This window comes from Cyanistes caeruleus, chromosome 3 (genome assembly GCF_971803275.1).
Source record: "Cyanistes caeruleus chromosome 3, bCyaCae1.hap1.1, whole genome shotgun sequence".
NCBI lineage: Eukaryota > Metazoa > Chordata > Aves > Passeriformes > Paridae > Cyanistes > Cyanistes caeruleus.
Genome location: NC_141703.1, coordinates 87,430,257 through 87,450,650, shown reverse-complemented (window position 1 = coordinate 87,450,650; position 20,394 = coordinate 87,430,257). Strand labels below are relative to the sequence as shown.

General features: G+C 43.6%; 1 protein-coding gene across 3 annotated transcripts in view; it reads right to left on the bottom strand.

Moving 5' to 3' along the window:
• The window catches only part of CLCN1 (chloride voltage-gated channel 1), a 38,671-nt gene extending 26,823 nt beyond the window's left edge, over positions 1-11,848 (bottom strand). For 2 of the 3 annotated variants that reach the window (XM_086882615.1, XM_023939592.2), the window contains exons 1-5: positions 9,347-9,669; positions 2,959-3,112; positions 2,301-2,432; positions 720-848; positions 483-616 (exon numbers count right to left, since the gene is read on the bottom strand). In XM_086882615.1, the coding sequence (XP_086738741.1) occupies positions 483-616; positions 720-848; positions 2,301-2,432; positions 2,959-3,112; positions 9,347-9,553 (756 nt within the window). In that variant the 5' untranslated portion in view covers positions 9,554-9,669. Of the gene's footprint in view, positions 1-482; positions 617-719; positions 849-2,300; positions 2,433-2,958; positions 3,113-9,346; positions 9,670-11,728 lie in introns of those variants that run through there. The other variant, XM_086882616.1, reaches the window with a different exon arrangement.
• Positions 11,849-20,394: the final 8,546 nt, after the last annotated feature.

Below are 20,394 nucleotides of genomic sequence, written 5' to 3'. Positions count from 1 at the left end.
TTCCTAATATCCAATCCAAACCTTGCCTGGTGCAACTTCAAACCATTTCCTCTTGTCTTGTCACTGTTTACCTGGGAGAACTGACTGATTCCCACCTGGCTACACCCTCCTGTCAGGGAGTGGTAGAGAGTGAGAAGGTCTCCCCTGAGACTCTTTTCCTCCGGACAAAGCAACCCCATTTCCCTCAGCTGCTCCTCAAGAGATTTGTGCTCTAGACCCTCCAATCTTCCTCTGTTCTCTGATCTCCATTTAATTTTTTTCCCTCTCAAAGACTGCCTGACTCGAGTTCTTTGATGTTTCCTATATCATGTCTCTGAAAGTGGAAGGAAAATGGCCAGTGAAAGATAGGTGTCGCTGGAAAGAGCAGAGCTTTGAGAAGAGGAAATGGTGGTGAAAGAAAACATTTATAGATTCTTCTTTCACAGACAACTCCCACCTTCCAGACCCTGGTCACTACTGCACACAGAATCAGCAATATTTACCTCTTTCCCCACAGGCATGCCACTTCCAAGCCCAGCTGTGAGGGCCACAACTTTGGCCACAAAAGCTTTGAGAGTGAGATACTCCTTGAGGACCACTCCCCTCATAATGGTCTTGAGCTCTGGGATCCCAGACCCTGAAAACAGCAGCAGAGCCGGGGATGAACAAAACCCATGGGCAAATGGAACAAGAAAAACGAGACAGACAGAAACAGATCTTTCCATGCCTTCTGCCCTCACCAACAGCCTGTGGAGAGACGAAGTGGCAGAAACTGGCCGCAAACAGAATAAGGCCGAGTGGGAACGCAACCCACACCGCGTACTGCAGAGGGACATTCGGGTGCAGCGCTCTGTATGTCCACTTGTAGGCTGTAGACACACAAACAGAGAACTTGTCAGTAACCACAGCTGCTCCAAACAAGCTGGAGGACATCAGAGAATCACACACTAGCTACATGTGCCCATGCTAAATCTCCTTCAGAAATGGCACCCTAATGCTCCTTTTCTAAGACAAGCCTCATTATGAGTGTGAGTTTCTCAATAAAGAAGGCATTCTGCAGGAATGGATAGAGGACACTATTAGTACCTGTGTACAAGTGTGTCATAAAAAGATGTATTACATGCAGGTGTGAGGACAAATCACTGTGCAGTGTCTTCATTTGGCAGTGTGAGGGTCTTGTGTAGGTTCTGAAGGACAATAAAGTGGTCCACCAATCATTCCTTCATAAAAGATTAGTTTAAGAGCTCTGATTGCGATTTCCCTTTGAGAGCAGCAGAATGGAAGCTGTGCCAGCAGCTATTAAAACAGCAGTAGTACTCAGCCAGGTACAACAACATGAGCTGCTGAGAATCCAAACTGGACTGCAGCTCCTCTGCATGTCCATCTTCCCTGCCTGGGCTGGCTCCCCACATAGCCTCAGCAGAGGCTGAGACTTGGCAAGGGAAAAGGAAAAAGAACCCCAAAGCTGCAGGGAGTATGAAGGACAGGAACCCCCAGAGCAGATTATACCAGTCACCTGGTAAATGGGGAAGCTCTAGAGGGAGGAACACTGTGCTGGAAAGAATGTTGGGAGCTTTGAGGAATTGCAGCAGCCCAGAGGAAAAGGCTGGTGTCTGTGTGTGCCAGTCAGGGCTGGGACACAGAGGATAAGGGCCAAGGAACAGTGCAGTTAGCAGGATGTGGCAGTTGGCAGTGTGTGTGTGTCCACACTGAGATGGGGGCTGAAAGATCTTGTGACTTTGTAGCTGGCAAAGGGAGGCAGACCACAGGAAAAATGCAGGGAAGGGATATAAGGGGAGATCTTTGTGAAAATGGCAAAAAGAGAGGGCACTGTAGGCCCAGATGGTAGAAAAATTCAGGGCACTGTGTAAGTAAAAAATGGAAAGAACAGAAATGAAACAAAAAGCAGAAACAGTGTCAGGAGGGCAACTAAGAACCCCTTCCCTCCCATTGCCCATGTTCTTAATATCCCTGGGAAGAAAGGGAAGCAGTGTAAGAGGAAAGGCCACAGCAACACTTCCCTGTGCTCCTGCATATTCAAGGCAGCAGAAAGAAAAGGGAATCAAAATAATTGTCTTTGACTCATCATAGACATATTCCTTGTTTCTGCCCACTTACTTCCAAATTTCCCCCCTGCCATCCATTTAAAGAACCTCTCCCTAGCTAACCTTTACTATGTTTCCAGAACTTCAGACTTCCCAAGCAGCGAGGGTTGAGGATGGGACTGTGATGTTAAAGGAGGAGCAACACTGGTCACTGGGTTTTGTAAAACATTCCTATCATTTACTGTCTGCTTTTTGCAACACCTGAATGGGACCCACCCTGTACGGTCTTTGCACTGGCATAATCCACTCCCCAGCTCACCAACGCCATGACCAGACCCAAGAGAACCAAGAAAATCCAGTCCTCTCCGAGCTTCTTGGTAACATATTTCTGGATGCGTTTAGCACAGTCTGTGGAGGGAAGAGTGAACCAGAAAAACTGAGTGAACGTAGATGAAGCTGGTCTGTCTCTCCTGTGCTGAGAGCTTACTAAAACAAGGATTTATTTGGAGGAATCATGGGCTTCATGTTGAAGGACTGATACCCATCCCTCTCTCTCACAGTTCTGTAACATTTTATGTAGTTTAAAAGACATTTTAAAAAGGGGGGTGGGGGTGTACAGGACACTCAGGATGGAATTTACCATCTTGTACACTAGCAGTTAAAGTCTGATACAAGGAGGTCTTTTTCCTCCCATTACAGAACTCTGTTGTGGAAAAAAAAAAATATTTACTTGGGACTGTTTTTTTATTCCAAACATATCTTTTCTCTTTCTAGGATGAAAGCTCATATAGAAAAGGTTTTTCAGCCCAATGAAGTTCGACTCCTTTTCCTTCCCTCTCTGCTTCTCCCCAGTTACAACTGTTTAAATCCCATCTCTCTTGCTGGCCTACCCCAGTGTCTGCTAGGAGGGTAATATAACATGAATTGCCCCTACCTTGACATTTGGAATAGTGCTCTTCTTTGATCTGTACTTGACTGTCACGTTTCAGGGGTCTTCCATGGTTCCTTTGGGCCTGTTTCTTCAGGAGTTTTGCTGCTTCCTTGTCTGAAATGTTATCTGTTATCTGGTCTGTGTATCGGCCATAAAGCTAGAGGAGCAGAAAACAAGAGGCATCACAAGGAAAGGTAAGGCAAATGCTCCTGCACAAGCAGCATTAAGGATGACAAGGCAGATCTACCAACAGACCCAAATGTACCAAACAGAGAGACGGAGACACAGAAACTCTCAGACAGATGCAGCTCATTTATTATTTGTTTTCTTTTTTCTTTCTAGTTTCCTCTTTCCAATCTCTCCAAAACCTTTTCACCTCCTTTTTGGGAGTACAAGACTTGATCACAGAACATTCATTATTTTCTAATGTCCTGGGGAAAAAATGGCTGAGAGATTGAACATTAAGAGACAGCATTTGAGCATTAAGAAACATCTTTCTGGAGGTACAAAAGAAGGTCAAAGTAGTTCACATGACATCCTCAGGGCTGTCTCATAGATTTCAGCAGCACTGTAAAACATCTCTGAAGGTTTTGAGAGGCATTACACTCTCAAACAGGCTGCAGGAATGTCCTGCATCTGTTCCTCCTGCTGCCAAGGAATGCTTAACAGGGCACACAGCCACCGATAGTGCTCGTGGAGGAAAAGAAGCAGCATCATCACAAAAATATCACAGGCTGCTCCAATCATTATTTACCCAAACCAGCATTCTAAGTCCTCCTGTATCTCCAATCCCTCTGAAATTCCTAATTGCTTAATCTAGTCTTTTTCTTCAGATACTAATCTTGAAGTGCAGTTGGTTATATGTGATTCACAAGCAGCTACACGTGCTTACCAAGGACATTTCTTACAGGGGTCTACAGTAAACTGGGAAGTTGTGCTGTCTCCTCAACATCTTAAGAAGGTTGGAAGAACCCTGACTGTGCCCTGTGTTTGTTTACCAGATTCCCTGAGGAGCAGCTATCCCACCTCACTCTTCCAGAGGATAGGTGGGGAAGGTGTGCGTTTGAGAAACAGAGAATAAACCTCTTCTCCTTGCATGTCCTTCACTGAACCAGGTTTGGCTTTACTGCAGACCAGGTTACCACCTGATGCGCTTCCCACCTGCGACAAAGTGGCCCCTTTACTCCCTCCCCAGCACAACATCTGCTTCTCTGAGATTTTCTGAGTGGCAGGAGGAGAATGAGCCATGTTTTCATCAGCAAAATCAGACACTTAAGCGGGAGAATGACAGGACGTATGGCAGAGATAAAGCACTACCACACACTTAGGAGACATTTCTATTTGACAGTTCCTGCCTCCCTCTTTCAAAGTAACAAAAGAGATGTTCCTGTTTCCTTGAGATAAAATAGATACAGAGACTCACAGGAAGATTTACACTGGAAGGCACCTCCGGAGATTTCTAGTCCAAGCCTCTGCCCACAGCCTGCAAACTCCAAAGCCAGGTAAGCCAGGGTAGGCTGCTCAAGACCATATCCAGGCAACTCCTAAACATCTCCAGGAGTAGGAATTACCCAGCTTCTCTGAGCACCTGTTTCAGTGCTCTACCAATCAGTATTTCAACATAACAAATAGGACTAAAGGTCCTAAGTATTTTATTTGTTTGCACATATTCCTCAGGAGACACTTGAGCCATGTGCCATAGCTCCCTTTGGAAATCCTAGTGGATTTTTTTTTTCTTCACAGAACCCAGATCTATACTTTTTTAGATCATCCTGTTCTAAAGATGGCTCACCTTCATCTGAAAAGCTGAAAATACTCTTCCATTCATCACCATATTGGAAGCTACACAAATTTAATGCAATTATTACCCACATGATTACCAACACATTCTAAGCAGATTTAGCAGACTCTTTGCAGGGAATAATGGCCATGCTCTGACCCCCTTAAAACAGACAGGACAGTGAAACATCAGGCTGAAGCATTTGATCTACAATGCAGTCCTACCTAGCAAACTGCTCCTTTTTTTCTTTTACTGTGTCTTTCAGTCAGAAATGCCACATACTAGCAGATTTTAGACAAATGCATCTTCACATCACCTCAGCCAGTGTTTCATTGCTGTTAAATGGTCATGAGAGATGGGTTTATGTCAAATGCAGCTTAAACCCATGTCAAGTATGAGATTCAAATTAGAATATTCCATCTGCCAGATAGAACAGCGTGACAGTATAATATTATGAATGTTGAAAGTCCTCATATGGTATCCTAGTTCACTGCTTCTGCCTGGCTGTAAAATGGTGCACTCAGGGTAGGGAAAAAAAAGGCAGTTAGTCCACAGACATAAAAAAGAAGTTGCTTTCCTGGCAAACCAGGTAGTCTCAATACATTTAAAGAATGCTTCACACATGTGCTTTGCTTCTCCAGGATTCTGGAAGTATCTAAAATGGTAGGAGATTGTAGGACAGAGAAAGAATCCAGAAATAAGAGGATGACCTTACAGCAAAATTGGGTTAGGCAAGAAATATCCACTCCACTAGAAGATGTAAAACTAAAAATATAACACAGTACGACTCTGACTGTTCCTTCTTCTGTTGCTCTCTCTCTAACACAAGGAACACAGGGTTTCTGAGCACAGAAAAAATGAAGACAATTTTATAAGTTCTCAGTTACCACCTAAGTGTTGAACCAACAATGGTATTACCATGCCTACTTGGCTAAATGCTGAGACAGAGCACTAAAATGGTGCAAAACCAGCTGAAGGTATAAAATACCACTCAGGATAGATGGGAGGAATGTAAACCACCCTTCTCCCCCCCCAAAAAAGTCACCCCAAAAACCCCAAACCAAAAAAAAACCCCAAAAAAAACCCAACCAAACCATCCAGGGAGAAAGCACAACCAGGTAAAGTTTATTTTCAGAGATGAAGCATTTATCTATGCAAATGATCTTTTGTCTTTCCAAAACCTGGGGAAATTTAATTGTTTGAATAACAGAGGAAAAGCTGCACAGAATCTCAGGAGAAAAAATACGTCACAGTCTCAAGACTTTTCTGGGAGCTGTTCTCTGAGGGGTCAGCAGCTGTATGAAGCTGCCCTCCTCCCACAGTCCAAAGCCCTTTGGCTGTTTCTCATGTCATTCCCTGACTGAACAATACATTCCCCACAGAATACTCTAGTCCTGAAATCCCTTTCCCCAGCTCTGCCAGTGCATCCTGTTTATGATCTGCTGCTCCCAGCCACTGAGGCAGCCTTATCCTGTACTTCCTTTCCCTCTCACTCCTTGTAGCCATCCTGCTATTCCTAAAATTATCTTCCTCAGGTGATTTTTTTTTTTCCTGATGCATCACCAAAGAGAAGCCATACCTGACCTCACAGGTGAAACCTCCCCAGATGCACCACATACGTTAATTTAAATGTCAGTAAAACATCTCAGTCAACTGCTTAGACACAGAGCCAATGAGGCACAAGTAAGGGTCAGGGGACAGGAACAAAATAATAGCTGTTCCTGAAGAAAAGGTGGCAAAGGAGAAATCTAACAGCAATGCCACTATCTAAAGGGAGAGAGGGGTTGGAGGGAAACATCAAAGCAAGATGTTTCAGAGGGGCACAGTGATGGACAAAAGGGAAAAAGCACAGCTTGAAGGAAAGGAAAGCCCATGCAAAGGAACACGTCCAGCCCCTCCTGAGGGTAGTTCAGCACAGGAGCAGGTGCCCAGTGGGGCTGGGGAATCTTCAGTCTTGCAGATGTTCAGAGCTTGCCTGGAAAAGGCTCTGGACAGTGTGACCTACCTTTGGAGTCAGCCCTGCTGTGAGTAGGGGCTTGGGCTGGAGAGCTCCAGAGGCCCTCCCACCTACCTCTCTCTGTGAGCCTGTTATTCTGTATTACTGCATTGCCTGATTTCTTATTGCACATCCCTCCCACTACAGCCATCTGTGTATTGCTGAGTGAGCTCCCTGCCAGGAGCACCCTTTCTTATAGTCACAAATAGCACAGCTTTTAAATACTTCACCAGCTCTAACTGCTTTCTGTTGCAGAAATAAAACAATACAAAACCCTACAGTGTAGGATAATGTATATTTTTGTCAAGGTATATTACATCATCTGTCATATATCTACTATCCATTATATTAATTGTAAAAAATGTAGGTTTATTATTATTATTATTATTCTATTATTATGTTATTATCTATTAACCACTACATATTTTTTGACTATCAATTATCTGAAGGTCCAAGGCAAAAGATCAAGATTTCACTCTTCTGGGGCCTGTGTAAACCAAACCAAATCACAGAAGGAAACATCTAGCAAATAAGAGCACAACAGAATCAAAATCTCTGTCAAATATTTTTTCACGTGACAGTGGGGAAAGAAATCTTAATGATTACTCCATGTGCAAATGGTTGAAAACGTGTGCAACTGGTTGTTTTTCATGCTAATTACATGATAATAAGTGTGCATGTTTGTACAAAGTACACATGCATATTTATAATTTATCTGCATGTGCAGGAACCACCAGGAAAATATACACATCCACAGAAAGCCTGGCTTAGCCAGAATATGTTTGCATGCAAAGTCCCATGATGAATGTACATGCACACGTGTACATGACTGCTTATATAAAATATTTCTAGGACGTATTCTTCAGAAAGCTATAAAAACAACTGTCTGGTTTTCAGATTGCAAATTGCCTTCACAAATGCATGCTTCCTGGGGGATGTTTCTGCCTGAAGATATGCATGGGAATGGGTTTGATGGCCTTGTTGTTTGTACGTGAGATCATCTATCTACATGCACTGACCACCACGCCTCTGGAACTGAGCACAGAGACACGCTGGTGTCAGGGAGCAAGAGCACAGAGCTGGTGGTGTTGCCTCACCTGTGCCTACTGGAGAGTGGTTTTGGGTGTGTGGGACTGGCATATCTGCTGGATATGTGTGAACTGGGATGTTTCTGTGCATGGATGTGCTTTACTGGAGAGTTTGCACCTCACGGCTCCCCACACCCCAATAATGGACTCCCTATTGGTCCATGGCACACTCACAAATGTGTATTTCCTTCACCCACCTCAGCTCCCCAGCCCTATTTGCAGCCTGTGGGGCAGGCATGACCCCAGTGGAGCTCAGCCCGAGGTGGGCACATGCACTTCTCCTCCCCATTCCACCCCCGTGCTCACCCTTTCAGCACGGCTGCTGCAGCCAAAGCACTGCCTTGCCTTAGTGCAGATAAAGCCTAAACTGCTCCTGACAGACCTCTGTCCATCTGGGATGCTGCTCTCAAATAAACCAGTGGGGTGGTTTTGGAAGACTTTAGTGCAGGACACATGCAAATTCTCAGATGCTACAGGCAGTTTCAGAAGAGAAATCCCTGAATATGGCCATGGAACCAATTCTCTGATCTTTGGCAATGTGACATATAACTATGCTCATTGGGATGCTTATCTACTGGAAGATATTTTCTTGGTTGCAAATATGCCTGTTTTCCTATCACTAAATCATGTAAGTCTTTAGAAGACAATTAATGCAATCTCCAATCATTCACCATCATGTAAGAGGATTTGTATTCATTTAAGGAGAAGCATCCACTTTACGAATGTCACATTCACACACTCTCTTCCTCATAATTTGACTGGATCCTTCATTACACTGAAGCTCTCTTAGATCAGCTTAATCAGAACAGAGTGGTAGGAAATAAGACACCAGGACTCTGCTGTAAACCCTCCCCTTTGCAGGAGGCTGTTCCAAAAGAAGAGGTAAGGGAGACACAGAGCATAATGGAACAAAAAGCCACAACCAGAGTACACCTATGACCCAGGCATTCTTCTGAACCAGTGCTTGTACAAACCAGAACAAGAGTCAGGTCAAGATTAAGGGTTAGAAAATCCCTCAACAGCTCCACTGAGAGTTATCAAAAATACCAAAATACATGTATGGGTCCATGACCATGGAGGGCCTTATGAGAAAAGTCACAAGAGAGCTTTACTTCATCTACACAGCTGTGCAGACAGATACCCATCTATATACACCACTGTTCTCTTTGGTTTTACTCACTTGTGCTTTACTTAATACCACCATACAGCTGAAGGCAGCTGCAGCTTCTCTTTCCAGTTACAAACACATTAATACTCTGGTTAATTTTCCCCATCCCAGCTTGCCCATCTCGTTGCACCCATGGCAGGTGACAATAAGCTCTGACTTGAATTACTGGTAGGATCCTTGGTGTAAGCACAGCCACGAATGTCAAAGCCTGACCTGGAGTCAGCAAGCGAAGGGGAGAGCTGGCGGGAGTGGGGATGGACAGGGATGTTTGCTCTGCCAGCGCCCTTCTGAGAGCCCCAGAGCCTGCGTGGTCCCAGGGAGACCTGTGCTGCCACAAACGTCCCGTTGTCCAGCCCTACCTGTGGGTAGCTGAGGGAGTTCTCCGGGGAGCGCAGGTCGTCCCCGGTCGCCCCGGCCTCGTGTCCTGCCTCCACAGGTATCCCGTAAGAGTTGCATTTCTCAAAGCAGACATAGTCGTACTGAGGTGTGCCCCCCCACAAAGCTGGCTTCGAGCTGGGCTCCTGCGTCCTGCGCTCCGAGCTCTCCATACTGCTCCTCACGCTCATCCCTGACTGAGTTGCTGCTCTGGGCCTTACCTAGAACCACCTGGTGTTCTGGCAGAGAGCATGGCCTCCGCATTCTCTGCTGATCCTTCCTTACTCTCTGTCTCCTCAGACCACTCCAACATGTCCTGCTCCTGCACTCTCTTTCTCTCTGCCCCTCCTCCTCCTCCTCCTCCTCCTCCTCCTTGTGCCTCTCTCACTTTCTTCCCTTCCTGCCCAAAGGGTTCAACTATATTTATAGCAACCTTCCTCTGCCATGTGATTACCCAGTGCCGTGTCTGATCTCAGCAAAAGGCAATAACTCTGCTGGGATTGAATATCAGGTGTGAGCAAGAGGGGAACTCCTGAAGGAGAGGGAGGGGGCAGGAGGTGGTGTGACAGACAGACCTACAAAGCACAGAGACTGAAAGCAGACAGGAGGAAGCAGAAATTATTCTCCAGGATATCTCTTCTTTCACAGCTCCCCATCCCACACACTCCCTGTTTGCAATGAGAACAAAGGTCAGTGGGTTTCCTCATTTTCTCCCCGTATACCAGGTGTCCTAAAGACTGGGCAACAACCATAAGGATGCCAGCAACTCTGGTGGAATGGAATGAGATGGGTGTTCACTCGGTGTCCCAAGGCAATTTTTCTAAGCCCGCAGTTCACAGCAGCAAGCACTAACGGAGAAATCCGGCATCCCTGTAAACTGCTGAACATTACAGCCTAACCTCAGCCGCCCCAGGTGTTCATATGGGGAATACTTTGCACTTCAAAGCACGTCACCGAACTGCTCTGTGAGTACTCAGTTATAGGTTTATGCAGAAATTTAATTCTTCTTGATGCTCACTTTTTCACAGACGAGAGCATTCAACAGCTTCTCCTCTTCACTCTGCCACTTGTTTCTCAGCCAGGGAGAGAAGCAACGAGCTCAGCCAACACCAGTGAGCTACCAGCCAGCAACAGGAATGAGAAGCATGTTACAGCAACTTGGCCTAGAGGTACCTCCCAGTACTGTCAGTGTGCTGCCTGTAACCATATTTCTTCTGAGGGCTAATAATTAAGGAGGAGCAGAGAGTTCAAGATCCCAGAAACTGTATACATGAAAAGAAGACCTCACATGCCAAGCTACTCATAGTGAGTAAGAGATTTGCAAGCACGATGGGGTGAAGGGAAGACTAAAACACCCTTTTTGGGTCCAGTACAGTGGTCTCATTATTTAATTTTGAAGACTCCTGTAAAACATTTCTTTTGCTTTTTTTTAGTCTGAATTGTCCTTGAGAGTAAGGTGGAAAGAAAGCCTCCAAGAGGAAGACACACTTAATTTCTTGCACAAATCACCTTCGCCATGTTCCTGCTAAGAAATGGATATCTATTAGCTTAATATCTGTGTGGATAAGGTTAGTGTGTACAATCTACAACTGGTATCAGGCTGAATATTTACAAAAACAGTATCAGTGCTGCCCCAAAATTTACAGGCTCACCTGTTTCATTCTCACCGGCACTCACTGTCCTGTAAACAAGCACTGTTTTCTGGAGGAAGATTCAGCCCCATAGGTAGGATAAAACTTGAAATGAATCACCTTAAAGAAGAGTTTCTAAGTGACTGTATCTGGGAAATCAGAGAAAATAATTTGGTTACCCTCATGGGTAACCATCAGAAAGGCATTAATTGCTCCCAACCTATTGAGATGCTTTTGGAAGACCATTGTCATTATGGCTTTTATAAAAATGATGCATCGAGTATACTATACCATGTATAAAATATAAAAAACTGTCTAAAATATAAGGTACATCATGTATAGGAAGCCTAAAAAATGAACACACAACATCCCAGCAAACATCAAAGCTGTAATACAGCACTGGATCTTCAGTCACTATTATATGTACTGGGGAAGAGCACTCATCAGAGCCACTGCAGAAAACTAATGAGAACCTTTAGCTGAAAAGTGCACTCCTCTAGCTCTTGTTTTTCAAGAGGCACAAGAATGGCACATTAGAAATTGCTGCAGTATAAAAATGAACCCTCTACTGCCAGCTTATCAAACTCTGCTGTCTGTCTTGCATGATACTGTTCCACAAAATTTCCACAGGAAATAATGATATAATAACAGCCTAAAACAAGATGATTGTACCCTGAAAGGTGTTTTCCAAAAACTGCTCCTCTCAGCTTCCAAACTGGCCCCGGCCTCACTCACCTTACCAATAAAAGCATGAAGGACCCCAAAGCCAACGAAGTGACTCCAGATGCCAGGAAACCTTTACTATCCTCATTAGGAAGACATCCTGCAAACCCCCTGAGCCCTCACCTGTTCTTCCCACAGCACAATCCTCAGCCAGCACATGGCAGTGCTGCAACGATGCAGCTGATCCTGAACAATCCCTGTATGCATGGAAATCACCTGTGCAATAAGAAAGACCTAGCTCATCTGTAGCTAAGGACCTCGTAGTCAACAAATTCCCACTTTTATCAAACAGTATCTCTGCCTCTAATCTCTGTACCCAGATATTTTCTAACAAGGAAACAACGGAGAACTGAAATGCATCATTTCAGTGCATCACAAAATATATGCAATCTTTTAAGATACTGGATTTATGTCACAATATTTCCTGTGTCCTGAACACTAATCTTACCATGCTACTGAGCTTATAAATCAACCATCTCCCTCTTTCCCCTAGGAGGTGAAAGTGCTTTGTCAGCTCTCTGGAAATTATTAACAATCCTTGCTATTTCACAAGGTACCAGCAATCTCTGTCACAGCCTCCAGCCTCACCGACGCTACCCTAGTTAAATTCAAAGCAGCTACTCTCAACTTGTATTTGCTCTGAGGTCTGCTGCTTCTATTTCACACTCTCAGAAGAACTTGTAGACCCAACAGCTTGTCCATTTTTTCCAGCTGGCACAGCTGACCTAATGAAAAGTAAATTTCCGGCTTTACTCATCATCTTTTCTATGTTTTCAGATCTACAGATATAAACATAAACACAGAATACAGAGAACAAAAGAAAGAATCTGCCTTTCTGCAAACTGCTGCTGCCCAGCAACTGCTGTCAAATCTCCCCATCACTCTTCCTGTAATCTCCTGCCGTGGCTCATCTTTCTATATTTTCTTTATTGCCTCTCTGTCTTGCTTTCTATTTCCCAGGCCTTGCTCTGCATTTCCACCAGGACTCACCAACTCAATTGCTGTTCTTCAGAGGTTACCAGCAGACACAGGAGATTAGCACATAGCTGGAGCAAGACATAAAAATAAGAGGAAGGTATCAAAACCATCTTCCACTAGCCACAAACACAGATGACCCATACACATGGCTTGACTCCTCAGGTACACCAAAGCCTCTTGAAAACGCTCATAAAAGTTTCTAGACTTCCCCATGGCATGCAGGAGGAAAATTACACAACCTGCTCATATACCTTTTTTTTTTTCCCCTCCCCTTTGCATATTACAGGCCCTGGTGGGACTCCAAAGTGTGTTTCAAGAAGAACAGGTTTGTGATAGATGAAAATACAGCTACACTCCAAATTCGGGTATTAAGTGACAATAAAGGAAAGAACAGAAATTGGAAGAACTGTCAACCAAGATGGATTTTTTTATCCAGTCAGGCTTCTATTTTTCTCCCTCCTCAGTTTTCTCTCAGGTCTCCCTTTCTCTGTGTTTATTTATTTCCCCCGAATGCTTTTCAGGATGCAGAAATACAATTCCAAGCCTTCCCATACTACTGCCTGGAGAGAGAAAGCTATGAGAACCTGGTGGGGAAGGGGGTAAGGATGACTGAAGACACATTTCCTCCATGGTCTGGTCCTAAATGGTATAAATGGAGATTTATATCCTGAAATAATCCAAGTGCTATTTATCAACAGTATCAATCCTAATGTTCCCTGTGCCCTGCCCACACAATTATCAGACATCACAGTGATTTCTGAGACTTCTGCTTATGCTAGAGTTGCTTGGGCTTTTGTTTTGGTTTTGTTCTGTAGCAGGATCCTGAAAGATCTAGACCACTTCATGATCTCTCTGTGCACAAGCCTTACAGCCCACCAGCAGACTGCAGCCTCCTCTGGAGCAAAACACCACATCTATTTTTCAGCTGCCAGCAACACTGCATACACAGACATTATAGCAGATGGTGATGCAGAGCCCTCTGCCACCCCAGACTGACAGGACTGGAATTTGCTGAGGCAGAGTTATTGTTGCTTAGAACCCTGCATGCAGAATAGAGAAACAGTCATTTAAGAACAAAGCAAAAATAACACTCTGTGCTTGAGAAAGCCCAGCCCAAGAGGTCCACAAGTCTGTAAAGAAGGTAATATAAAGGATAGTCTACAGGACAAAAGAAACTGTAAAGGTGAAAAGCAGAATTTTAAAGGAGGCAGAGGAGAAAGGTGACAAAAGGATGACTACTTAACACTAACACAGTCTCTAAGAGAGAAACATGGAGGCAATAAGAGACAAAGCACCGAAGGGCATGAGGGAATGAGAATCTGGACAGGAAGAAGATACAGCAAGCATATTTTGCTTCAAGCAATACCTTTAGATGGAGCAAAAAAGAATGAAAAGGCAGGAAAAATACTTTAGTAGATGTCAGATAAGGCAACAGCTTCTAGATGAGAACAAAGCTCTTGACTGGGACATTTTATTAGACAAGATACCCATGGAGGCTTCAAAGAACTACAGGAGGCAATTAGAGCTTTGGGAGAGAAAGAATTCTGTGAAAAGGGCTAGGACGAGGGAGGGAGACTGGAAGAAAAGACAGCTTTTATAGTAAAAGAAAGAAACAGATCATGGACCAAGGCTTGAACAGCAGCAAAAGATAGAAATTTAAGCTGTGCAGGGGCACATAGTAAGCCAGGCTGAATATGGAGAGACAATGACAGAGAACTCTCAGAGGACACTTGAAAGAAGGGTTGAGTTCACAGCAAAAAGTAAAAAGACCAGAAATTTTAAGGGCTTTCATCATAGAGAAATAACAAGATAATATGATGATATTCAAGTGGACATGTACTGACTAATACTAGACTGAGTAGAGCAGAATTGACAGAAACAGGGCAGATTTTGAGAATCATCAGCTTTTGATAACTCAAGAAGAAAGAGGCAGAATGGGGGAAAGAAATCTCAAAACTGGCATCAGATAAATAATTACAGGAACACAAGGACATGAAGGAGCCATTGAAGTAGATGTTGTAATAGAAGATTTTGGAAGGAAACTTGAACAGATCAAGATAGGGCAGGATGGTAGTGCAGTATGACATGATATGACAATGTGATATGCCATGACTTGGCAAAAACCAAATGAGCTTTAAAGGGGCAGGGTTATGTTCCAGAAACAACCCAACTGTGACTGACAGTCTGCACAGAGCATCATGTCCATGTCAGTGATGCCACCTAAGATAAATTACTCGTTAACTCGAGGTTGTCTTGTCCTACATCACAATGTGGTCACAGGTTGGAACTGAGAGCAAAAATAACAAGCAGAGAGACTTAAACAAACCCAGCAACAAGAGGAAGAAACAGAAAATCAGATGAAAGAGAAGACAGCAGAATTAGCTTTTATAAATGGATCTGAACTCATTCAGAACTTTAAAGTGAATCTGACTGTCCTGGTGAGCTCTCAGGTAAAGACCAGAAGGCTTCAAAACTCAAAACAGAACAGCCTTTAGTAGAATAAAAAATATTTGATTGTTTTAAATAGAAAACATCAAGCATGGAAGTCAGGAAGCACGGAAATAAATATATAGTCTATACACAACTGTCCCTCACCCTCTGTGACCTTGGTTGCAATTAAGTTGATGACCTTCTGAGCTGCTAAAATTTTATGCTTACACTCTATTGCCTAGGAGATTGTTTCCATATCTCCACAGCTTGGATGCCTCCTCCCTTACAGCTGCCCCCTTCTTAAATTGCAGGCCTCAATTCCCTTGGTGATTCTCTACCCTACAGCACCCCGTAGCTTCTATTAAATAATTTCTTCTTTTCATCTGCCAAAAGGCTTTCCAAATGAAGAGGTGTATTACCGGGGGCGTAGAAAAGTGAATGTCTTATCTTAGGATAAACCAAGAACAAATCAAATAGGCACAGTGTGTACATAAGTACCAAAATAAGAAAAAAAGTAATAACGAAAAAGTAATATTAGGCTGCTGAAAAGGAGAAAACTTTCTAATTGGATTGTGCATCCAAAAGCAGCTAAAGTCAGTGAGAACTAGCAAATACTCAGTTAACTGACTGAAGGAGATTCAGTGGATTTCTTATTTTCTAGGAGAGAAATTTTTCATCACAAACATTCTCTGATGTAGTCAGCTTGAAGACATTTTTTAGCAGAAAGGACCAAGGAACATCTAGAAAATACAGACTTGTCTCTAATGATCAAAACTTATTAAAGATACCTCTAAGCTAGTGAATTTGTTATTATTCCAGCACAGAGAATCTGCAGCTTGCGTCTTTCTTCCCCTTCTCCGTGTAGATTTCTTGTTGCACAGGTGAAATGAATAATTGCCCATTAGATCTGCCAATCATGCCATGACACACAGCCTGACTGACACCACGAGGGTGGAAAGAAAGTGCAGTGATGAGCTGTGCAGAGCTGGCCTGCCACAGGCTCCTGGGTTTGAATTGGATTTGCCTAATTTCAAGGGGAGAACAACGATTCTTATGTAAAATGTGGCCAGCTATGAAGATGTGTGGTCATAGCTGAAAGGTTTAGGAGGAGGAACTGGCTTGTGAAGGAAAAAAATTTGGGAAGGTTTCAAGGACATGTTTGTGGCGTGCATGAGCTGGGGTTGGTCAAGAAGGAACCATGAGTATGAGCAGAGTATCTCCAGGAGGCCAAGGCTAGGACTAGAGGTATGCAAGAAAGATTGTTTCATTTTTCTGATATATGTTCCACTTTCAAATACCTGAAAAGTAATTTTGCTGAAGCTCTATGATCTATAGATCTCTATAAGAGTGATCACATTGCCTACTTGAGGGCACTTGAGGAGCAGATTGGTTGAAAAGGACTGTCCTAATTTTTTTTTGTGTACTGGACCTAGTGATGAAAAAGCTTGGTTCAAGGAAAAAAATTGATTTTCAGCCAACTCAGCTCTCCATTCATGCTGATAAATGTGAATGTCAGTAAAGAAGGGATCAGGAACACCTAGAAATGAGGAAAGGGACTGTCTTTTCTGATTGCAACAGAGCCGTAATCCACCATAAAAATTTTCTCAGTAATGCTTGGCTCTTGCTTATATTTCAGACTCTTGACATGGTTAGAGCAAATGCTATGAACTACTTGCATGAACCATGGTTGCTAAGTACGAGTTGTTGGCAGCACTGATTGTCCTGTCCCATCTCAGATAACTGAGATACAGGATGTCAACAGAAGGGTTGTAGCACAGATGTGCTATCACTACCACTGACGATTTTTTTTATATACCTTATTTTCTAGGACAGTTGTAAATCCTGAAAAGTTTTGACTAAGCTTACTGCTTTCCTCCTCTTTTTCCCATCTAAATTCAGATACCCATACAAAAACACCTAACCCTCCAGCATAGCAGGGGTCATGCCTGTTTTCCATAAAACAATCCCTGGTGGTAATATGAGATAAAGACTAAGGTAAACAGAGGGAAGATAGTATTTCTCTTGGCAGCCTGAATAATAAATCCATCACAAATGAGGGCAAAGAAATTCCCCTGCAGCAATAACCTTTGCTGTTATCACTGGCTGCTGATACAGGGATGATAGTGAGAGTCAGCATGGCATTCACTAGACTCTCTCCCTCTTCTGTCAGACCCTTGCTTTGACTTGTAGGAAGGTGCTGGGGTAAGGCAAGAAGAACTGCATCATGCATGTGCATCCAGGTTGAAGAACTGGGGCACTCTTCAGCATGAAGGCTGCAAGAAGTCTTTTCTCAGAAAAGTCAAGCTTTTTAAATGAGAGCTGCTGCACACCTATTAGCAAGAGCCAATTTAGGTTGTCACAAGGGGAGAAACGGTGCAAGGAGTACACCAGGGCCAAGAGGGGGTACAATCTCCAGATGTCAAAGAGACAGGTAGCTTAGTATATTAAGCCCAGGACAAGATAAATCAGCAGAAGAATTTGCAGCAAGTTCCCCATAAATGGCATTGTGTCCCAGGGCTGGTGTTTAGTGTCCATGCCATCCAATAAAAATATTAAACCTGGAACAGGAGTCCAGGAGGGGGCCGTAGGCTGGCACTGGAAACTATTGACCAAGGTCAGGAATGGTGAAGACATAATGGGCCAATGAAGAAGAAGGTGCTGAGAATATTGGAACATTGGAAACTATTCTGAGTTTCATTTATGTTGGGAGCTGAAATTAATTCTGTGAGCTGCTAAACTCAGACTGTTTATTAGAAATTACAGATATTTGGATGTTTGGATGTTGTGTTTGTTCAAGACCGTTGCTGACAATCCGGCTCTTGCATTATTAGGTGTTCAGAGTCAGCAACAATGCCTAAGAGTATGTGTGGTATCTTGTTCAAGCACTGTCCTTGTTCTGGAGTATATATCAACTCTCTTCTGTCTAATCAGAGCCAGATTCTATTCCACAGTATGTCTATAGCATATCTTTAAAGGAATTAGTCAGTAAGCAAAAAACAAAAAGTGAAGATGAACTTTGTGAAATGTTTCAAATCCCACTTGCTCTGTTGGGTTTGCTTGCATTAGGAAGAGAGTTGTTGCTCTCTGGCAGGTGCACTGGCAGGGCTGGGGACATTTACTTAGGCGGAGAAGGACAGAAATGTCCCAGACCACTGGGTTTTGGGCACCATGAGGACCACGAGCTCACTCAAGTCTGCAGGCTCCTCAGACCCATCATGCTGACAGACAAGCTATGCCACTTGCTGAAGGTTCATTGCTATAGGAAGAGCTGATCCTTGCCATGGCAGCTTTTAACCTCATCTTCATCAAAGAGGAAAGGGATGCAGAGGATATTGCTGTGGTGCTTCCCTGTACCACAGGGACCACAGTTCTGGCTACAGAACTTGCTGATAAAAAGCACAGCTGGTACCAGTGGCACCACCACTGCCAGCCAAGAGCTTCCTTACCCTCTTCCTTCTCCCTCCAAGTAAAACTGCTCCAAATGCCATCATTAAGTCCCATGGGATGGAGGTGAGGTCTCTGCAGGGGCAGGGTATTCTCCTTACTTTGGGCAGGAGGGTTGTCTGTCATCTTCCTGCAGGAGATCTTCACCAATCTGACTGTGGTAGGACCACTTGAACAGATGAGTCTGCCTATACAATTTCATATTGAGTTTTGGCACACTGATCATTACAGTCCTGTCCTCTCTTGACCTATAGTCTTGTACGCTGGGGAACATGATCATTGCCCTGAATCAGCTGCTGAGCATTCAGATCTGCTCAGGAATGCATTAACGTCTTCAATATCTGTGTTCTGATACCAGCTCTGAAATGTCATTTTTATCAAGATGCCTTCCTCTGCAGCCCACAGTCCATCCACAGGAGGGTCTGGACCCAGCTTTTTCTTATAGAGCTGCATTGGAAATAAGAGGCAGATATCACTGAGAAGGCAGGAGGTCAGCACTCACTAAAGGATCCCTAGTACACCCTCCAACCAAATAATAAGCATATCACCTGCATCCTGGCAGGGGACAGCACTCATGTTAAGGATTTGAAGCAGACTAAAGAAGGACTGAGACCTTTTTGGGTGGACCTGTTCTCTTTAGATTCCAATCTGGTGTCTTTCAGTAATCTTCATGTCTTTTGGAAATGTTTCACTTTTTTGAACACTTACCTTAACAGATTAAAAAGCTTCTTTGTTTTTATGTGGTTTTGCATTTGATCCATAATGTTTTGACCCTTGTGGTTCCCACAGGGTTATTGACTCCAAGTGCATTGTGGTCACCATGAAGTAGTGATTTCAGCTCAGAAGCTGAACTGTTTAGTGTGGCATATCAGGTTCAGCTGAAATACTGTTATGGAATCAGTTGTGTCAGTCCTCCATATTCAGTAGCAAAACATCATCAGCTGATGATTGTTCATTCTCTTTAGAGAAGATACATGTACTACAGAACCAAACACATTGATCTGGAAAAGCGGAAAGAAGAAGAGAGAAGCCTACACATATAAAAAAAGCGTTGGGTTGGAAGCGGAAACTACTAGAGGTTCTGAGAGTGAAAAATCTTTGCAAAGGGGTTTGGAAAGGGTGTTCCAGAGTATTTTAGCATATTCTGTTAATCCACCAGACTATTATTACACTACTAATTTGCTACATAGCATTCAAGTGGTGTCCCCCAGTGATGGAACAGTAAAAGATAATAAAAGAGAATAAACGCAGCATAAAGAATATGTCAGGGCTAGAACTAATGGGGAGTGAGAAGTCCCATGGGGAAGGACTACTTCTTGTAGATATTCTGACTCTTTCTGAGGGCTTGCATTGAGGGGCTACTAGTCAGGGTGCTGTACCTGAGCTCTGCACAGAAGAGGCTGCCTGTCACACTGTGCACTGCCTAATCAAAAGCCAGTGATGCATCAGGCCCTGACCTTCTTAGTCTCTCTTGTTCCACATTTCCAGACAAAGTGTCAAGTCTAGTCTTTTATCTTTTGGTATGAGGCAGTTATAAGGAAAAAAAAAAGAACTTTTCTGGGGTCATGGCATAAGAGTAGTTGGTACTGCTTTTGAAATATAGCTGCGTTAAAGAAGAGAGAGCACACAGAAAGTTAAGATTTTTCAGCATTGGCCTGAACCGTTACAAAATAGTCCCAAAATAGCGAGTGGCATAAAGAAAGGATGGTCATATTCCCTTCCTTGTACCAGCTCTGGTATGTTTGCCTGAGCACTGTGAAAGGTAAACTGATGGAAAACACTCGTGTCTTCATGCAGTTAATTTCTCAGTCGTGCTCTGGGTGAGT